Source organism: Stegodyphus dumicola, chromosome 5 (assembly GCF_044657685.1).
Source record: "Stegodyphus dumicola isolate Sdum_Otavi_A_Nest chromosome 5, ASM4465768v1".
In the NCBI taxonomy this organism is placed as follows: domain Eukaryota; kingdom Metazoa; phylum Arthropoda; class Arachnida; order Araneae; family Eresidae; genus Stegodyphus; species Stegodyphus dumicola.
In genome coordinates, this window is record NC_140772.1 from 128,182,158 (window position 1) to 128,202,646 (window position 20,489).

At 31.6% G+C, this 20,489-nt stretch overlaps 1 protein-coding gene across 1 annotated transcript in view; it reads right to left on the bottom strand.

Annotated features, from left to right (window-relative positions):
- Positions 1 to 1,625: 1,625 nt before the first annotated feature.
- Positions 1,626 to 20,489, bottom strand: part of LOC118195448 (uncharacterized) — a 61,445-nt gene continuing 42,581 nt past the window's right edge. The window contains exons 3-4 of the mRNA XM_035366770.2: positions 8,760 to 8,845; positions 1,626 to 5,041 (exon numbers count right to left, since the gene is read on the bottom strand). Coding sequence (XP_035222661.1) covers positions 3,848 to 5,041; positions 8,760 to 8,845 — 1,280 coding nt within the window. The 3' untranslated portion in view covers positions 1,626 to 3,847. The remainder of the gene's footprint in view (positions 5,042 to 8,759; positions 8,846 to 20,489) is intronic.

Here is a 20,489-nt window from a genome sequence, read left to right on the forward strand (position 1 = left end):
AAATTTTATCAGAAAAGGAAATTTTCAATATCGTTACGACCTTTTATTTTAATTACTGATGTTTTTAAGAAATGAGTAAATGCATCTTATCTTCCATTTTTCTCATTTGGAAGTTTGCTTAAAATATTATGCAAATAAAGGGGGGAAATGGGAATTATTTGCATAATAATCAATTCTAATTAGTCTTACATTGAAATAAGAAGTTAAATTTTATAGAAAGTGTAAGGGGGAGAAAAGTTAAATTTTAAAGGTAGTTGTGCATATTTTTTTTTAGAAATGCCTGCATCCTTTTAGTTTTAATAGCTTCTGTGTAACAATGTTTATAACTAATAAGTAATGTTAAATTTAATTTATAACTTTAAAATATTGGTCATTTTGAGAGGAAACATATTTTAATAAAGTAATCTTCATGACAAGTTTAAATGCACGTAAAGGTAAAAATGTTAGTCTCTGTTTTTTACACAATTATTCAGAAGTAATGAAAACAAACTCATTTTGAATTTAATAAAATAAATTTATTAATTTAATATAATAACAATTATTGGACATTCACAAAAACCTTAATCACAATACATATAAAATAATTTAAGTTTTATGTCCCATTACATATATTTATAAAATCCATTTTTATTTTAACAAACATGAAGATTCACCAAAACATACAATGTTCTGGAACTGACTGGTTCAAAACTGTTACACATTCAAAAGATTAGATTAAGTTTTTAAAGAAATGTGAGGAAAATATAGGCGATCATTTAAAAATCCTTTCAGTAAAATGAATAAAAATTTATCTTTAAACTTTTTTATAAATAAAAAAGAACTGCAAATTGTTTCCCCGAAAATGGATATCTAAAAAGATGAAAAGTTTTTTTTTTTTGCTTTCAGTTTCGTGTCCTGCACGAAATTAAAGTGAACGGGAACAATCTAAGAAAGCAATTAAAAGAATGCCAAGCAGATGGACTGATTCGCTCTTAAAACAGGAACATGCTATGATATCACTAGAAAAAACACTTTTAATACTAAATTATTAAAATGCAGTTGAGTAAGTTAGTATTAATAACAAAATATTCTCATATCTCTTGATATTTAAGAGACAATAATGTCATTTTTGTCAGTCATTTGCCTGAATGTAAAAAGAAACCAAGAGTGGGGACGTAAAAAATAAATCTAACGATTCTTTAAACAGGAAAACAAATTGATTTTTTAAAATAACATTAACTAGGACAAATCAAACTAAAAAAACTTAGTTTATATTTTCTTACCAAAAATCTCAGTTTCACCATTTTTTTTTAAATAAGTACGCTAAGGAGAAAAGACATTATTAAACAAAAGTATATTTACAAAATATTTAACAAAACAAAAAAAAAAAAAAAAAAAAAAACTAGATATTCCTCTACTAATTTGGCAAAAGATTAATAACTACACATTGATTTTTAAAGTGGCGAAATAAAATTCCATTTGCTTTGATTGGAACCGAGAGTCAATTTAATAGAAAAATACAGTAGATGGATGGTAATTGTGCAATCTGACAAATTTTCAATCAAATTACGCAAGAGATAACATACATAAACGGAATAATATTTAATTAGAATAGTCAATAAAGGCTAATAAACCTAGTTAGATCACTGTTTCATTTAGAGTGATTCATTTAGCTTCTAACTTAATCAATTATGGTTTGTTTATGTTCACAGCTTTTGGGACTGTCTGTGTTTCACTCCGATGGAATTTTATTTCAGCTTATAACAAACCAAGAATATTGTTATTGGCCGCATTTATTATGCGAAAATTTTGTTCAAAAATCTGGCATCAAATAAATTCTCATGCAAATAAATAAGGATTGAGAATAATGTATATTTTGACACCAACATTTCTACATTCACTACTCGTTTCTTATGAATTATTTCAAATATAATATAACTTACAGATTATCGTTTTATGTTTATTTGACTCTTTATTTCATGTTTATTTAGGGCAGCGTTTCTCAAACTGTGGTCCGCGAACCACAACTGATCTTCAAAGCTTACCCTTGTGGGCCTTCCAGATTTCCAAAAAAGACAAAAAGTAAAATTTAAATTAACAGTGTATATCGCTCTACAGTTGAAAATCTCGCAGTTAGGAGATTGCACATAGCAATGGCTTCTTACTTACCCTAACAAGACTGACATTTTCTGAAATTTATTACCGATTACTCTACGTAAGTACGACTTCTAATTCTAGTCTTTGCAACAAAATAGTGTTTTAAGATACTATGATTGTGGTGCTTCTCGCCATCTTTTTTCCAACATCCGGCGCTACTAGACGCATTGCCAATAAAAACGGTTACTTATATATCAAAGTACCACATTAGTAAAAGTTAGATTTTTCAGAATATGCCGAACTCTGATAACCATGCGTATAACCATTCTCCCGAAAACCAAGCTCATAACAATCGTTTCAATCAAACAACACCGTCATTTTCGTGAATATTCGTTATATATATATGTGTGTGTGTGTGTGTGTGTGTGTATGTGTGTAAAATTTTTGCAGGAATATAGAAAATGTGCTGAAGGGAACAACGAGGAAATGGGTTTCTTAGATAACTGTTGTTGCTGAGGACTGCACGAAGCCGATTTTCCGCAATTCTCTGATGCTTTTAAAGCGAAAACAAATCGTTGTGTTCTTCCAGAGAAGAACAACGCAAAAAAAAAAAAAAAAAAAAAATATAAAAAAATTTGAAAATGAATATCATTGTTTTATTTTTTAATGCATCATACAATCCTTATTCAATAATTCAAATTTGTATTTTAAATTGCTAAAGCACGTTTTCTTTTCATATGCTGATAATGTTTATCGACTTCAGATAAATATCGATAGTTTGGGAATCTAAGAAAAGGCGTGAAAACTACCAACTTGCACCCGATAACTAGCTTTTACATTTTCATCTGTAAAAAATCTCCAACTCTGTTGCGTTGATATGTTAAGTATAGAAAACGGTGCATAACGAACTCAGAGGCGTAGCTAGGGAGGAGCAAAAAGAGACATTTGTCCCCGAGCGCAGCATCCAGGGGACGCCAAATTGATGCTAAGAAATTTTAGAATGAAATGTTTTCCATTCTTGGTAAATAGGAGGTGGGCGCGAAATCTTCAATTGCCTCGGGCGCTGAAAACCGTACTTACGGCTCTGAACGAACTGTGCAATAGTGTTTAACAATTTTAATTCAGCTTTTTTCTATGTATTTGCGTAAAAAAATTGTTTTCATCACCAACTCAAGTAAAAAGAAAGTACCGAAATTGACTTGATGTATGTGCCGATCTGACTAAAAGCTTACAGTCATACAAATAAAGATAGAACACTAAGGCAGACCCATCCATCTCACTAATATGAGTACCAACATTTATTTAGTTTTTAGTTAATAAAATAAATATATCTTGAATTAGTAAAAACGAATACGAATTTTTCTATTAACTTAATTACTTAATACTGATATAAAATTAAATGAATTTTAATTAATTTTACTTAAAAAATAGAAGTATGCTGGTAGTAACATAACCTAAAAAAATTGTTTTCGAAAGAGACAAGAGTTAAGTGGTCCGCTGAACATTCTAATTTATAAAAGTGGAGAAAAAATGTTTGAGAAACGCTGATTATAGAACATTTAGATGTAGCTTAAATAATCAAGTAATCCCTTTTCGACAAATTTTCATATCAAATGTCTACTAAATGCACTATTATGTAAATATAATTCTATATCTAAAGTAAATGCTCAAAAATATTTCTCAGCGATATTCATTTAAATTTCACATTCAAGATCATTTCATATTCATAAATTACAAAGCAGAATTTTCTTCTGGAATTTATGAAACTTTTTCAGTGGAATGGATGATGCCCAGCATCTTTTTTACCTCCTACACCTACTCCTTTATCTAGTACTACACCAAAAACTACTCTTGCATTCATGTTAAGCCTTGGCTTTGGCAAGAATGGTAGAAAAAAGCTCTTGATAACATTCACAGGCTCAGACGACACGTGCGTTCCACTGTTTGAGGGTGAACTGATACTCAGAGATATGCCTTCTGGTGGTTTATGAACGTAAGGTGGGCTTGGAGGAAAACTTAATGTTCCCCACCTATTAGATTCTTCTGGCCGTAATGGAGGTCCAGCATTGTCCATATGATGAAGTTGCTGCTGAATTGGCTTGAGACCTATTCCAGGCTGGTGAGATGCGATCATTCCAGGCGGTGGATTGGCTTTTAATCCATGAGGAGTGAAAATATGTTGGTCTTGAAGAGGTTTAAGATGATTACGTGTACCATAAATGCCTTGTGGTGGTCCCCGCTTATGCTGTAAATTGAAATTCCGTGGTGGATTATGAAGAACTTTCGAAGATGATGCACTGCCGGTGAGAGAATCCAACTGCATCATTGAATCAAAAGGCTCAAATCCTGTCAGTTCTAAAGGAGGGCTGTTAAAACCTCCACCGCGATGATTGTTACCATTTGTATTGATCACAAATGTTTTATCTCCGATTCTACGTGTTGCAGAAGACTCACCATTAGTGAAGCCTATCCTGTCTGTAACATTGGCATTGTTTGTTGAACGATGGATAGGAGAAGGCACTTTCTGATAGTTTTGTGATGATCCTGAGGCAACTAGATCTGATTCATGCAAAGTTTTACCAGATACACTCCAGTTATTATCTGTTGAATGGATTTTACCAGTGTGATCGACTCTAGCGATACCCGAGGAAGGCGAGCCTTGGCCTTGAAGAACATCGGCATTGTCTGGTAGAGGTGCAACGACAACGAAACGTGGTCCACTTCCCCCTGAAGCAGCTCCCGAAGCAGATATTAATTTCGACAATATTGCATTAACGTCGGTAGCTTCTTTTGGGGACAAAGTCAGAGGAGCAGCAGTTGTTGTAGTGCTGCTAGTCTTGATAGTAGTTGATGTTCGAACGGGCGGTGATGTTTCGGGCAGTGGTCTATGTTGAGGTCGAGATCTTTCATTTTCCTCTCTTGCTCTGAATATATCTCTCCGGTTATCATTATCTACTGAAAAACTCTGGAAAAAAAAAGAATGTTTGAATATAAAAATTATTAAATTTTGCAATATTTTATTTAATGATCTTCTGTAATCCTAAATGAAACTCTTAATTTGGAACAAAATTTAAAGCTAAAATTCTTGAATAAGATATAAACTGTTATTCATAATTTTATTAGGAATTTAATAGCTATATTATGACAGATTTTCTTTATTTCAGAGTAGAGTGACAAATTTCTTTATTTCAGAATAATGTCTGAATTGGAAAATCATTTTAAAATACGAAATTTAATATAAGTTCATAAATTACTAAAAATAAATTTTTGGTGAACGTGAAAAACTTCATAAAAATCCAGTTCAACAACTGAAGAAATTTTATGGATAATTCTCACAGACACAAAATCAAAACTGTGATTAAATATTCAACTATGAATAGCTAGATATCGAAGATTTGTTTGTTTCTTCTTTCGGACATAGGATTTCCATTTCTTGATGCGAAATTTTAACGCTCTTTTAATTTGTCCGATAATTGTTTTAATTTGTCCACACTACATTGACAAACTAGTTTATAAATTTCCCAAGAATAACAGTCAGGGGCGGAATCTTTAAGAATAGAACAATGGATTTTATTGATAGGTGAGAAAAATGAAAGTTTAATTTCTGGAGAATACGTATAATTTTGTATGTGATAGAAGGATGATGCGGAATGACGAAAAGGTTAATGCTCTTTCTAATAGCGGAATGTTTTCTTTGATGACAAGATGAACATTTTTTAAAGGCTCTATCAATGACCATGGGGTAAATGCTCTGTAAGTAGCAAACCGATTTTAACCTTTCAATGCATGTAGTTGCCATTTGACAACATATTCATATTTAGTCATGTAATCTAATCAAAACACAAATTTTAGCTTCCTGCATAGTGTAACCAACTGGATACATACTGTTTATGAAATGATTTTAGTTTAAATAATGTTTTAAGTTTTGAAAGTTTTAGTGTGGTGGCACCACTAACTGTGTAACGGTCATTATTGTGAGTAGATGTGTAGGGTGTGGACATCATTTGTGTTCACAAATTTTTGATTTTGTGTTTGTTGTTATTTTGATGTATTCAAAGTTTTAAAATTGAAGAAGTTTATAGGTATGTATCATTACATAAAATTTTTATTACACATTTACCTATCATATTTTTTTGATAAAAGTTAATAATATTTTTTCAAAAATTGAAATAAAAACTTGGTTTAGATTTTTTAAATATTTTTCCTATTTTATTTGATATCAATTCTAATGCATTTTTGACTTTAAAAATAAAAGTAAAAATTCATGCATTTAAGTTCTAAGCAATAATTAAGTTTAAATTATTGAGTTCACTAAAAAGCAGATTCTAAGCAGCAAACTTCAAGAGCGCAATTTTTTTTTCTCCTTAACCAGATGGCATGATTTATTGTGAGCAAGCAGACAAACAGGAAAAGGTTAACGGTAAACAATAGTGCTAAAATCAAATTCGTTGCGGATTACTAAGAATATCGAGGAATGAAAGGGTAAGACTTGTTACTTGTCAGACTCAATTTCAAAAGTGAACTAGATGGCTGCATCAATCGAATTTATAACAAATAAAATCTGTGATAAATCTTCTTTATTACCATTAAAAGGCGCGAAAGTTTCGTTGACGTATCAAATCTAGACACGAAAAGATAGTTTCTCAAATAATTTGACCTCAAAATAGTGCATGTATAGTACAGAAAGTACAGGACTAAAGGGATTACCCATAGCTAATCCTACAATTTGGCGATAATATTTGTTTTGGGAAATGAAGAATGTTTAACATACACACACACCAAAAAAATAAATAAATAAATAAATAAATAAATAAAAATAAAATAAAATAAAAAATAAGTGATGGAAATTAACTCTTCGATTTCAGTACCTGTGAAATGGAATTCTCCAAGTCTGGTTTCAAGATAAGTTAGTGCTCTATTAACTAAAATGTTAATAAACAGTAATTTAACATCAATAGAAGCTATAATTGAGCGCTGGTTACAAATATCATTAAATTTATTGACGACTTCGAAAACATTTTTACAGCTAAATATTGTTAAAAAGTAAAGGGGAAAATATAGAAACTAAATATTTGGCCAACCGATGTGATGCTATTACTAAGTTAGAAACTATAAGTCGAAAAGGAATTCCAGGGAGAGCATAATAAGTAGTACGGTTTGTAATATTTGAAATGAGGGATTTTTTTTAAACTGATTTTGGAGTATATGAAACAATTTAACGGCTGTTTTAACTTTTGTGAGGTAGTAAGTTGAAGGGATTGAGCAGTATAGACATTCATTTACAAGTTCCTTGAGCTGAATGTGGTCTGGTGTATTTAATTATGGCAAAGCACACTAGGGCTATCTGCCTAAGGGGAGGGATGCCTTCGTGGAGGACTTTCTAAGGGAAACTGGCTCGTATACACGTTACACATGGAGAAAACCACGAAAACACCCACGCAGACAGCCCGTTCGCGGGATTCGAACCCCTCTTTAGCTGAATGTATGTATGTTTGTCTATAATAAGGATCTGTCCACCTTAATCAGCTTTGACAGTAACAGTGTTGGATTAGAATGGATTTCACATAAGATTTTCGTTTCCTTTTGGTTAAGATTCGAAACGAACGATTTGTTACTAAAAATAACAATATCAGTAATTACATAAGTGCGCATTGTATCTTTCTGTGTTTCTGAAATTTTACTGAATTTAAAAGCTTTTTCAATAAGAGCAATGGTTTGAGGAGCTGAAGGTTTAGATGTTTTTGGAAAGTTAACATTGCATTTAAATGCTTTCATCTGATCCTCCGAAAGTTTATTAGAAATATTAACAAGATTAGTATTTACAGTGGGAAGATTACAGAATGGTTGCTGCTAGATGACTCGTATGTGAGTTTTTGGAATTTAGCAGCAAGGTTAACAAGCGGTTTCAGTTCTAGATCAAAATTTATGATCAAAAGTGGAAAAATTTTAAATACAAATTAAATTAACAAATGAAGATCATATAATTTATAGAAGATTATATAACTTATATTAAATTCTCAGATGAAGATGATATAATTTATACTCAGTTTTAAGCAAATGTTTGAACGTGTTAGCTTATAATGTGGGCGAAGAAGTGACAGTTTGAATTCATACATAATTTTCGAAATGCGAATAGAAGATTTAAGATTATATTTTATTTGCATAAATTTAGGAATGGTATTCTGACGTTTGGAAGCAAAAATGGGGAGGTTCCATGCGCTTAAAGTGTAAAATACAAAATCGGTTCCGGTCTGTTAACATATTAAACCGAAATGGAAAAAATATTGAAAAGTGGAAAACACTAAAAGTATAAAATATTTTGTTTAAAATACAAGAAGAAAAAATTATTGCGTAATAAGGATAGCTAATTATTTTATGAAATATTCAAAAAAAAAAAAAAGCGTGGCACGAATGAATAAACAAATTCAAATAAATCTAAGCTCAATGTAGTGGTAAAACGGTGGAATCTTTGCTCATTATTCATGAAGCGTTTGGTCACGGAATTAATTCATCAGCACAAACACATTTACATCTGACCTCGGGAGTTGACCCAAGAAGTGACGAATAAGAAAGAAGAAACGAGAAGAAAAATATTTTAATTTTTTTAATTGTTTCATACTTTTAATTAAGGTTACTATTGCTGGTGTCATTCTGAAAATGAACAACTATTAAGGTTGACTCACCTGTAACAAGCTATTATCAGTTTTGCTGATTCTGTTGTTGCCAGAGTTCATCACCACGTCTGCACTCACAGCCCAGGCGGCAACACCTAATTGAGAAAAGATGACAAATATTAGTATTGTGAGCAACGTGAATGCAGTAGAAGTAGGGCATGTGTAATATGTGGGTTTAGGCTGCCGTTGGCTGTGGAAGGAGGTAAAGATAATGGAAGAATGCAAGGCGTTTCATTTTGGTATTAAAATAAGAACTGAGTAGCTTGGTTTGTCTTCAGAAATAATTTTAAAAAGAACTAGCTCGATTACAAGGTAATATATAATGTTTTATATGTTTTCCATAAAACAATGAACTCTCTCTAGGAAGATCACCCAAATGATACTAGTCTTCTGCACAGCTCGCTGATTACGATTATTTACGATGGAGATCCTGTGTTTGCATAATAGCTTTATCCTTTCAAGACTTCGTCAGTTAAAAAACATATTAACTTGAGATGCAGTGTATGAAATTATTAATCAACTGACGAATTAACTATAGGAATGAATTGTGAATAAAGTTACAATAAGACAAAAATTTCTTTCATAGTTTGTATTTTGAAACTCTGTAAATAGTGAAATACGACAACAGATCTTTTAGACAAAGATAAAAAAACTGTTATAATATTATGTATTTCTTTAATAACTTCATATTTTACTGCTAAATTATTTCTTGATGCGTGTCAACATAACTAATTTTTGTTTTTTCATTAATCATACTTTTTCCTAAAACAATTTGAATTTCATAAAGTAAATCAACCGTCTTATTACCTTCCAGATGACGACGTAATTGTTTTAACATTTTTATAGAACGAATCAGAGTTGTCGACGGGAAAAATAAATTTAAAAATTACTAACATAATAAATAACTAAACTGTAACGATTTAATTTTAATGCAGGATAAATTTTAAGTTTACCTACCTATTATTCTCTACTTCACACTTTTATTAATATAAGAGTTATGGGGTTTTACTTCGTCTGGAAATGTTAAATAGTCCAAAATACCTAACAGAGGTGAAGCTAATTATCACTACGTCTGATGTAACTACAAAATCGCAAGAAGATTTTAAATAATATTTTGATTTAAACAGAATTCAGAACAGGAATATCAGCCATAACTTGTAGTGATGCAACTAAAAGAATAGTCAACTTCAAGTTAAACGTTGAAAAAAAGTCAAAATCTGCGCAATTAAATTATGGTTCAGTAGTTCTGCTAGATCATGAAAAATAAAAGTGTCGCAGCGCTATAACCAAAGCCGAATTATTACAGCTACCATAGCTGACAAGAACTAAACAAGTGTGCATGGGCAGCCAGAAACAGGCTCTGACTTAAAATCCCAAACCCTCAATTTAAATACTGGCTATTTTATTTGCATTCTGGTGAGGAATACCGAAAGGAGAAGTTAAGTTACAGGTCCCAATCATAATAACTGGTTAGTTTACTGGTTAACTGGTTAGTTACAAAGCGCTAATAAATACTTCAGCATATTATCAGACTCCAAGAGCCTTGAATAGCGTAAATCCATTGTGCAAATTAATCATCCTCATTACAGATTAGCATTTTCTCTAAGACGATCACTTTCGAACCAAAATCTTGGGAAACCATTAGTATTTAAGAAACTCTACTAGATTTATTAAGGCATAAATTTCCTAATATTTGACAGTTTTCCTGAATATTAAACAATGAAAGATGCTGGAATACATCTTAAAAAATATATATGTAACCAAAAAAGCCACAACATTTTTTGTCAGAAGGTAATGATTCTGAAATTAATCTAGCCTGTAAATCTGAATTTATGAATTCAATTATGATTTAATAGTGTTAAAACCAAATTATATGTCATCTTTTGATTTTTCATAAGTATAATTTAATGTGAAAATATATCACCACTTAACTATTTAATGCAATATTATTCTATGGATAAGTAAAAATAAATACAGTATGCGCTGCTTGATATGATTACATTTGTCCACAGCTATTTTTGATAATATTAACCTAATGATAACAGTGAACGATGAGAAAACTTATCCTTCAAAATAGCAATGGAATTTAACAAATTTAATACAAATATAACACAAAACATACAGATACTACTTTTTTCCTCAGAACATTGTAATTAGAAAAAACATCGTTACTAGGAAAATTGTCTGAGAGTGTTACACAAAGTTAATTTACGAACCGTTCCCTATGTTTCTGGAAATTATTTGACTGTAACACTTACCCTAACGCTTAGAAGGCATCCCTCACTTCAGCATAGGCAGTGTACAGCTTTCATCTTCTTCATACAGTTTATCACATGATGGGCTTGGATTCGTTTCAGAAAGCGACTGGCAGAAATTTTCTATCATCGTTGATGCAACTTGAATTTTTCTTCAATATCCAGCCATGCGCTGAATTACTCACCTTCATGTTAGTTTGAGACGTTGCTTCTTCTTCTTCAGATTCCTCTAATTCATCAGTTATTAAAAAGCTTCAATACTAAAAACGTTCTTTATTATCTTTTCTGATACGCGGTTCCGAAGTAGCTTCGGCAAATGCAGCATGTCAAAAAGGTTATTTTCCTTGCAAATTCATTTGCACTTAGATCCATATCATCAATGTTATAAAGGACTCTAATACTCATATTAAGACAATAATACTCTTTCATCGTCCTAATAATTCATTGATTGCATTTTTAATTAGAGTTGTGGTATTTTCCGGTAAATTTAGATATGTGTATGAGATTATTTTGAATATGGCAAAGCACCCGAGAGCTATTTGCCTAAGGAGAGGTATGCCTTCGCGCAAGACTTTCTAAATGAAATTGGCTCGTATTCGTGTTAGGAACCACGGAAACCAATCATGAGTCAGACCTTTCGTCTGAGCTCGAACCCTGGTCGAATTACCAGTATTATTCATTAAAAATCATTGACATTATCAACGCCTTGAATTATACAAACTCATTTATCGAGGCTCATTATCAGCATACTCAGTTATCGCAAATTCATTTATCAGCATCGGGGATTATTAGCTTTTTCATTCCTAACAGTTTTAACTAACAGATTACTAACCATTTTCTTTTATAACTGTACATGTTGCTACAGCATAAATCGGTTATACGATCTTTCGATATTTTACGTCTTTTCGAACTTGAGTTTTAAGTACGTTGGGAAAATGGAGAATAATATTGATCTGTTTTGTTTGTATTAAAAATGTTTTCAAGACAATACTTTGTAGACAACTTAGACCATTTTCCAATTCATTATGTTCTTGCATTAGGTAAATATGCACATTTTACTTCACTATTAATGCGTTTGTAAACAAAGTTTTCTTCCATCGGATAAACCAGCAATGTATTGCTGCAAAACCATGTTTATTTTCTTTTCGGTTCTCTTAATGTTTCTGTCATATTAATGAAGGGCAAACTCTCACATCTGTTGCAGGAACTTCTGTAAACAAAACCTTCAGTGCTTTCTCAGCATTATTACCTTCCCCGTTTTTACATCCATTTCATGTTTTCTTTGATTTGCAAACCATATCTTCACGTTTTTTTTTTTTTTTTTTTTTTTTTTTTTTTTTTTTTAAATCTTGCATTAGAGAAGCAGTTAACTTAACATTCCGTTCACCGATTTCTGCTAGAGTGTTGAATAAGTCCACTTTATACCATAGAGCCAGATCATTATGCCTTTTACTAGTCTCCAAAATTTTAAAATATTCAAAAAAAGAATCGAAATGACTGTTTGGTTTATTCGATTATGGAAAAGAAGGCGAGGGCTATTTACCTAACGAAAGGGTTGCCTTCGTGAACGACTCTTAAAGGAAATAAGTTCGTATTCACGTACACATGAAAAAAAAAACCACGAAAACGCCCATACAACCATTTCCCCGTTCGCCTAGAATCGAACCCAGGTCGAACTATCAGTGTTTAGCGAATTTACCACGTTGCCGCTGGTGGGCCCAGATGATAAAAATTACTAAGCAGTACCAAAAAATTAACTCGTTTTAAAAACGAGCCTTCATCAAAATGTGAAGTTCAAAATACAAAGTGCTTTTTTTGGGGAGGGGCACGCGAAAAGGTATGTTTATCAATTATTCAAGCCCCGTTAAATTTGTTCTTCCAGCAAATCTTCGTAAAATTTTGAAAGAGGTTGTTGGTTAACTTAATCAAACTAGAAGAGAATGTACTAATTTAAAATTTAAAACTAGGCAAAAAGGACAATCTAAATTTGGCGTAATTTGTTTCAAAACAAAAAATAATTCTGCAGTTTTTTTTTTTTGGGGGGGGGGAGGAAGGAGTTATGAAAAACAGTCTGATCTAGCTCGAAATCGAGAGAGTTATACAAAATCATCGCCTAAGGTTACTACTCCCCTTTCCAAATTTTAAATAAATAGCTGAATTCCAAACCAAGCAATGTGATAACTTAGTCTCGTACGCATAATTCACAAGTGCATATCAGTATCGCCACCGAGGGAGGAATTTCATAAATGGACCAATAATAAGCTTCTATTGCCCTTATGACGTTAAATCTTTGAAACTGCGGACATGAGAGCATGTTGTTGTTTACATTTTATTTTACATTTGTTTCGCAGACCGTATGTTGTTTATGTTTTACTATGCATTTTCACAATTCTAGATTTATGGCGTATAAATGCTGCTACCATTTTAGTAAAAACCTCGTAGAGCTTTCATTTTATAAGGTTATTTAATCGTCAACATTTCACTTTCGTGAAACTTATTATTACGCACTAATATTCGACTTAATGTTTGTGCTATATATTATCGCTCTTTATATCGAGAAAATGACTCAAGATACAATAAGTCCGTACAGTAAGGCTGATAGCCTCGATTTATTGTATCTTGTATTGTAAACGCATAAAAGTCGAGGCTAATAGTCTCGACTATTATGTGTTCATGAGAGAGAATGCGTTCATTAAGAGAATTCAAGTGTACAATCTTTTTTGAGCTTAGAATAACTGAAAGCGTTAAAAAGAATCTAGTATTTTCTCATCTCAATGCTTGCATTCCTTTGATTTTTAAAGTGTAAGATTCAAAATATATATTGCGAATAATCTGATTATTCCTATTGTTAACATTAAAAGTTACAGATGAATAAATTGAAAATATTCGTTGTGAATAAGATAAAGTCATTCTCTTTGAAGGGCATTTCTCATGCAGGGAATACATTTAAGAGTGAACAGTTACCTAATGTGAAATTGGTGGCTGTACTCGGTGGCTATGATGATGTGCACTTACGAAATATGCGTCCCGTACTTGGAACACTTCCAAGCATATGGAAATTTTTATGATTTATTTTGACCTTATTTGACGACTTTATTTCATTTTAAAAATTCATTTTATGATATTTTGATAGAATTTAACAACTTCTTGATCACATTAAGCAATGTATTTTCCGTGTTTTCGGATGCAAACCGGCTGGACTTCAGTTTCGCTGGAGATTTTTTCCCTTTATCTAATATTTTTCTTTAAAACTTTAAAGGTAATTACAATTTTACTTCATATGTTTTATCCTTAAATATGGAGCTGTTTCTTCGTGAATCCGTTTTGACTCTCAAAAATTTTAGTTAGTTTGATAGTTAGTAAATGTAAATGTTGCTGTTTTCTGAATACAATACTAATCAGCAAAAAAGTATTTTTCCTTCGTATTTTGAATAATACCATATTTTATGGCTATTTTTTATTCATTAGGTTGGTAAAAATGATTCCATATATTGTATTTAAAACTATAAAACAGATAAATGTCTTATTTCTAGGAAAACCACAAATATTATTGCATTGAACTGATAGATTAGGATGAATCTATGGTGATGACTGTGAACATAAGACACAATACCAAATATTTAAGTTAACTTAAAACACTATTTCCTTACCGCTGGTTAATTCAACTTAAAATAATACAATAAAAATTTAAAATATTCGTGTACAGTAGCTTGTTGGATAATAACTAGGTTACTCTCCCAATAAACGTACAAGAAGCTACAATTCTGACTAGTCTGACGGCTAAAGCTCAGCTAATATTTAATATTTGGTTGTCACGAAAGTTTTCTGCCAAAAAACGTTCGTAATGAAGTTAGTAAAAAAACATGAAAGCAGTACCTTTAGTGCGGGTATTAATTACCACACAAATCTATCATTTTTTGCCAACGTTCTGCTAGTTTTTCAAAGCCTTCGGCCTAGAAACTTGGTAGCCGCGAATCCAAAAACAGATCAACCTCATTTCGAACGTCCTATGCAGAATGGATGATAGCAGAAGCAAGATGTAGCTGCAGGTGTGAAAAAAGCTAGACGTTCCAAGGAGCGATGTTGGAGCTGCATGGCAGGTGTGACAAAAGATACCATTCGAGTGCGTACAGAGTCCAGCCGGTGACTGTAGACACATGTGGTCTTGCATTATCTTCATGGAACATTACCTTTTTGTGCCAGAACTCAGTTAGACGTTTTACTTGATAGCAACGTCAACACGGACTAGCACCTCGCTGTACACCTTACTGTCGAGGGTTTTACTTTTTTCAGATACTCTTTATGGATAATAAATATCACGGCAGTCCCACCATAGAAAGCATGATAATTTATTTTCAAAATTGCGTTTTGAGACGCTGCCGATGGGGTCACCGGGCGCAGACAAACCCTTTTCGGCCTGTGTTGTAGAAGTGAATCCACTTTTCATCACAAGTGACGATTCAGTCCAGAATATTGTCCCTGGGTTGATATTTGAGAAGATTAGTGCAGGCTCGAACACATTTTTTTAAAAAAAATGTATTATATGTCCTTATCTGCTGAATTAATTCCGGCACCCAGCGATTGCGCTTGACCTCTTAGCAAGCTCTCGAGTGGTTGCATTCTTATCTTCTTCCACAAGTTCTCACAGACGGACCTCATCAATACCAGTAGGCAGCCAATGCTCTCTGCTTCTTGAATGTCATAGTCCTTGTTTTTAAACTTTCGGTACCAAAACTCCACAGTGTCGTATGATACAACGCAAGCATATAAAACTGTACACATGATATGGTGACATTCTGTAACTGAGTTTTGCAAGAGAGCTAGAAGTAAATGGTGGTTCTAATCTGGTAGCGTGATAGTTCCATTTCAGACACCTTGTTAGTAATAAATAAAACAAAGTAATAATAAGGAAACGTTTTTTAAAAATTTCTCAACGCAGTGTTCTAAAGGAAGTCTCTTTCTTTCAAATGTCAAAAATCGTTTGATAAAGTATGAGTAAACACGCCAACTCGATACTGTTTGCGCAGACGATATTTGCGGTGGCGGGAAACTTTCGTTAAATTCCGATACTTAGCAAACATATAACTATCAAGTGTCCAAGTCCGTTCTAATCAAAGGCTTTCTTTATATAAGCAAGCAGCAGTCTTATTATAAATCTTGGATGGATACGATTCGTCATCTCATTTTAACCTATGCTGCTTACCATAAAATATGCATAACCCTATGGACTGAGAGAGTACGTGACGAAACGAGGCATAGAAGGAAGAATCGGCATTGGCTAAACTGTTAGTCAAGTGAAATGTCACAAAATTAAGAATTCAAAATATAATAAAAGACTTCTTTGGTTATGTGGAAATAATTAAATGAAATGATACAGAACTATTTTCTATTCTGAAAAAAGGCTAAAATGTTGAAAACGGTATGGAAGAAATACTCACAGTAGTCGCAAACAAAAGATGAATGTAGAACTTGGTTTGAAACTAACATATTTATCAGAAATTGTTTCTCTGTATGCTACATTAAAAATGATTCAAGAAATATAAAATATACAGTTGCCGAAGAAATTGCTATTGACGAAGAAATGACTATTCAAGCTAAAACTGATGGTGTTGTGGAATAAACACAATTTCACTCTTTTCTCTTAAGTCTTGAAAATATTTAGAAGATGACCTCAGGCTTCATACGCTACCGAGAGAGCATGAACGGTGGAAACGAATTAAAATTTTTTTTATGTATGTCCTCAGTTTTTACTTTGTTTTATTTATTACTAGCAGCTACGTGGTCAGCCTTCGTCTGGCTTTTAAATGTACCAGAAATTTTTTTAATGTATTATATATAACGAAATTACAATTAAATAAGTATTATCCCTTAATACAAATATTAATTATCCTAATACGAGTAAATAAATTAACCAACTTCCCGTTGCAAAATCTTAAGAATTCAAATGGTATAAAAAAAATTAACTTTGTTTCTTAAAAACATCATGCAAAACTTTTTATATAATTAAACTTATATATAATTAAAACATAATATAATAAATTACAATGAAATAAGCCATAAATCTCATATTTTCAAGAGAAAACAGTCAGCAGTCTAATATTAAAAGCAATGAATGAAAAACTGTTGCCAAAGCTACATTTCTAAAAGAATGAAACTATCATCAGAAAGCAATAACCAATCAAAATTGTGCTTTGTGGATAACATAATTCAAAACATACAAACCTCTTTGCCATTAACTTATAAAGAGAGAGAGGGGAGGAAAGGAAATTCTTTCTGTTGTGCCTTGCGAGACACATGCGCGTCAGGAATAAGATTGCGATGTATTGCGTGTCCAAAAACCAAAAGAAAAAAAAAGCAGTATTTTATCTCGCATTTTCAACAGTCAGCAATCCAGTATACAAAACATTGAATGAAAAACTGTTGCCCAAACCACATTTCTAAAAGAATGAAACTATTCAAAATGATGGGATAAAATCGAAAAGATAAATAAAAATATGATTCGAATTTTGAAAAAAATCGCTTCGAGATGCACTGGCTCTTGTCTAGATGCACCTATATACAAAATTTTGTAGCCCTGGTTCTATTAGCTTACGCGCAGCTCGAACGAAAGACACACAGACGCTTTCTTTTATTATATGTAAAGGTAGTACTTTTTAATTCTTCTCAATTCAGAATTTCATGGGAAAAAATTGTGCTGTTTGTGTAAAAATACCATAATTAGCCTATAAATAACCTTTTTTAACCTTTTTATATTTTTTAGTATGTTGGAAAAGTTGGAAGAAGCACACGCATATTTTTTTTTAGTTGGTGTCATTCTTCCCAAAAAGGTTGTCCACTGCTGTTCTAATCCGTCTGCCAAAATATAAATTAGAAATAACTGTGCATGTCAAAACATATTTTGGAAATAATTTTGAAGAAAGTTATTTCTGTACATGTGACTAATTATTTTTGAAAATTTTTAAGCTAAACTTGGGCTAAAAGTAATGCTGATCAAATCGCAAAAATTAAATTATATATCTAATTCAGTATTACTAATAGAAATCTGATAGTGAGTAGCGCTTAAAAGCAGAAATATACTGGATGATTTGTCTAAAGAAGGCAACTAACGTTTCATTCAATATATCTTATAAAAATATTGAAAAAAGGCAAATTTCAAGATTTCGCAGAACACTGTAGCTGCCGCTGCGCTTCCAAAAGGGTGTTAAAAGGCTTACATTTTATATTATTAGTGCTTGGATATGGCAAGAAACTGGAATCCGTGATCTTTCCTTTCAGGGAAGATGAGAATATTTGCGCTGCACTATCATAGTAAAAAATAATACTGAACATGCTGTTTTTTCTTTTCTTTTTTAAATAACACTAGCCGCTTGCACTCTTTATAAAGCTATCCGCCTAAAATAGTATTTATAATATATATATAATAAATCTAGGCAACGAATATTTAACATTGCTAATCAGACATCTCTTGATTTAAATGCAATTTTATTTAAATCAATTATATATTAAAAAGTAGGGAAAATATTCTTAAGAACTTCGTTTATTGCTTTTAAATCGCTTAGTTTGTTAATCAATAATTGAGAGATGAAATTTGAAATTTAAATATCTTAAGCTTTGCCGAATGGCAACATTCTGGTAAGTGGAAGATAAACTATTTTATTTTAGGCAATGGCAGCCCACTGCTTGTAAACTGCAGAGTTTTTGTTATTAAAATTTCGAGATAAATATCTTACATTTTACCTAACTGCCGGTATACTGGAAATAGAAATGTTTTGCTTCGAGCAGTTTTTAAAAGCAGTATAGTATATGTTTAGAACCCCTGATATAGTGTTAAGTGTTGGCATGTATTTTTTCTATTTTGTTATCTTTTCTGAGTTTATCATACCAATGTTCAGTTTTCTTACTGAGATGACTTACAAAACCTTTTTTATATTTTTATTATAAACATTTTTACGTTTGACTTTATTTATTAAAAATCACCTTCTTCGCAGTTACGTCACGTAAAATTCAACAACAAAATTTCAAAACATTTAAAAAGAGCATATTTTTAGAATTCTCGATAGAGTGTTAGGAGTGATAACACATTTTTTTATATATATCCGCTATATTATTTCTTTAAAAACTAACCGTTTGAGCGGTCAGCCTCCTAAAATAGTTATCATAGAAAAAGAATGAAATGTATAATGATTTTAATGAGTACAGCTAGTATAATTTTATAAAAATATTTAATAATTTCTGATTAGATATCCCAGTTTTAAAGTGTTTTTATTTCAATCCATCAAGTAAAAAAGTTCTAAAAATTATTTTTAAGAACTTCGCTTATTGGTTTCCAGTCACTTGGTTTGCTAGATTAAATTTGAAAGTTAAATTTCTTACGCTTTACTGAATAACAGCAAGCTGGGGTATGGATATCTTACATTTTAACGAATGACATCAGTCTGGCGCGCAGAAGATAGAAATAGTTTATTTCTTGCAGCGTTCGAGCACTACTCGCTTTTAAATAACTGAGTTTGTTAATCAAAATTTCATTAAAATATGAAATAAATATAAAAAAGAAATTTAAACTTCGGACTGATTATGTGTGTTCAAAATTTGGTGGCTCTAAGTGTCGCCGATTTTCCCCACAGCGAGGAACATACATACATACTACATATTCTTCATTATAACATAAACTAATTTATGACTGCTAATCATAATTTTAATCACTATCGGTTAATAGGAAGCAGCAGACTTACTAAGTAATGTTTGTATTTAAAAAAGTGTAAATGCTCACACAGATACTTATATGCATCTTGCGTTTTTTTGCGATACCGAAGATAAATTTTTCTCGTAAAAGTCAATAAATTATTGTGTCTGGAATATTAAAGTGAATCTGTATTTGAAACTACATAAAGGGGCAGAATAAAATTTACCTGTTGATAAAAACACTATGTTTGAAACGAGGAAGAGGTTTTTGAATAAGCATCTAAAAACTCACACCATACATAGTTTACATTGAAATTTGTATACAATTCCCTCATAGCATGTTTTGAAAACATTTCTCTTCTAAATTTGAAGTTGTAAACTAATTTCTGTTGCCTGAAGTAATTATCAATATAGAAGGTGTTTCTTAAGTGTTAAAAATTTGTCAGTCTTGAAACAGCCTTTCAAATGTAGGTCATAACATCCACAGTGTTAAAAAAAAAAAAAAAAGTACAACCTATTATTTTAACCTCATATTTCTGCACTAGTTAATTTTCTTTGAAGAGATGTTTGAGAATTTATTGTTGATTGTTTGGAGATACAAAGATCATTTTTAGAAATAGCTCGAAGCGTAATATCACGTTTATTGATTTAAATAAGATAATCATTATAAAAAAACCGAAGAACTTCTATTGAAATGCAGAGTTTCAAATGTTTAGTTCAAAAAGAAATATTTCGTCGAATGATAAGTGTAAATCCAAGAATACAGACGGACAATGAGAAGCAGAACAAATAATAATTTTCA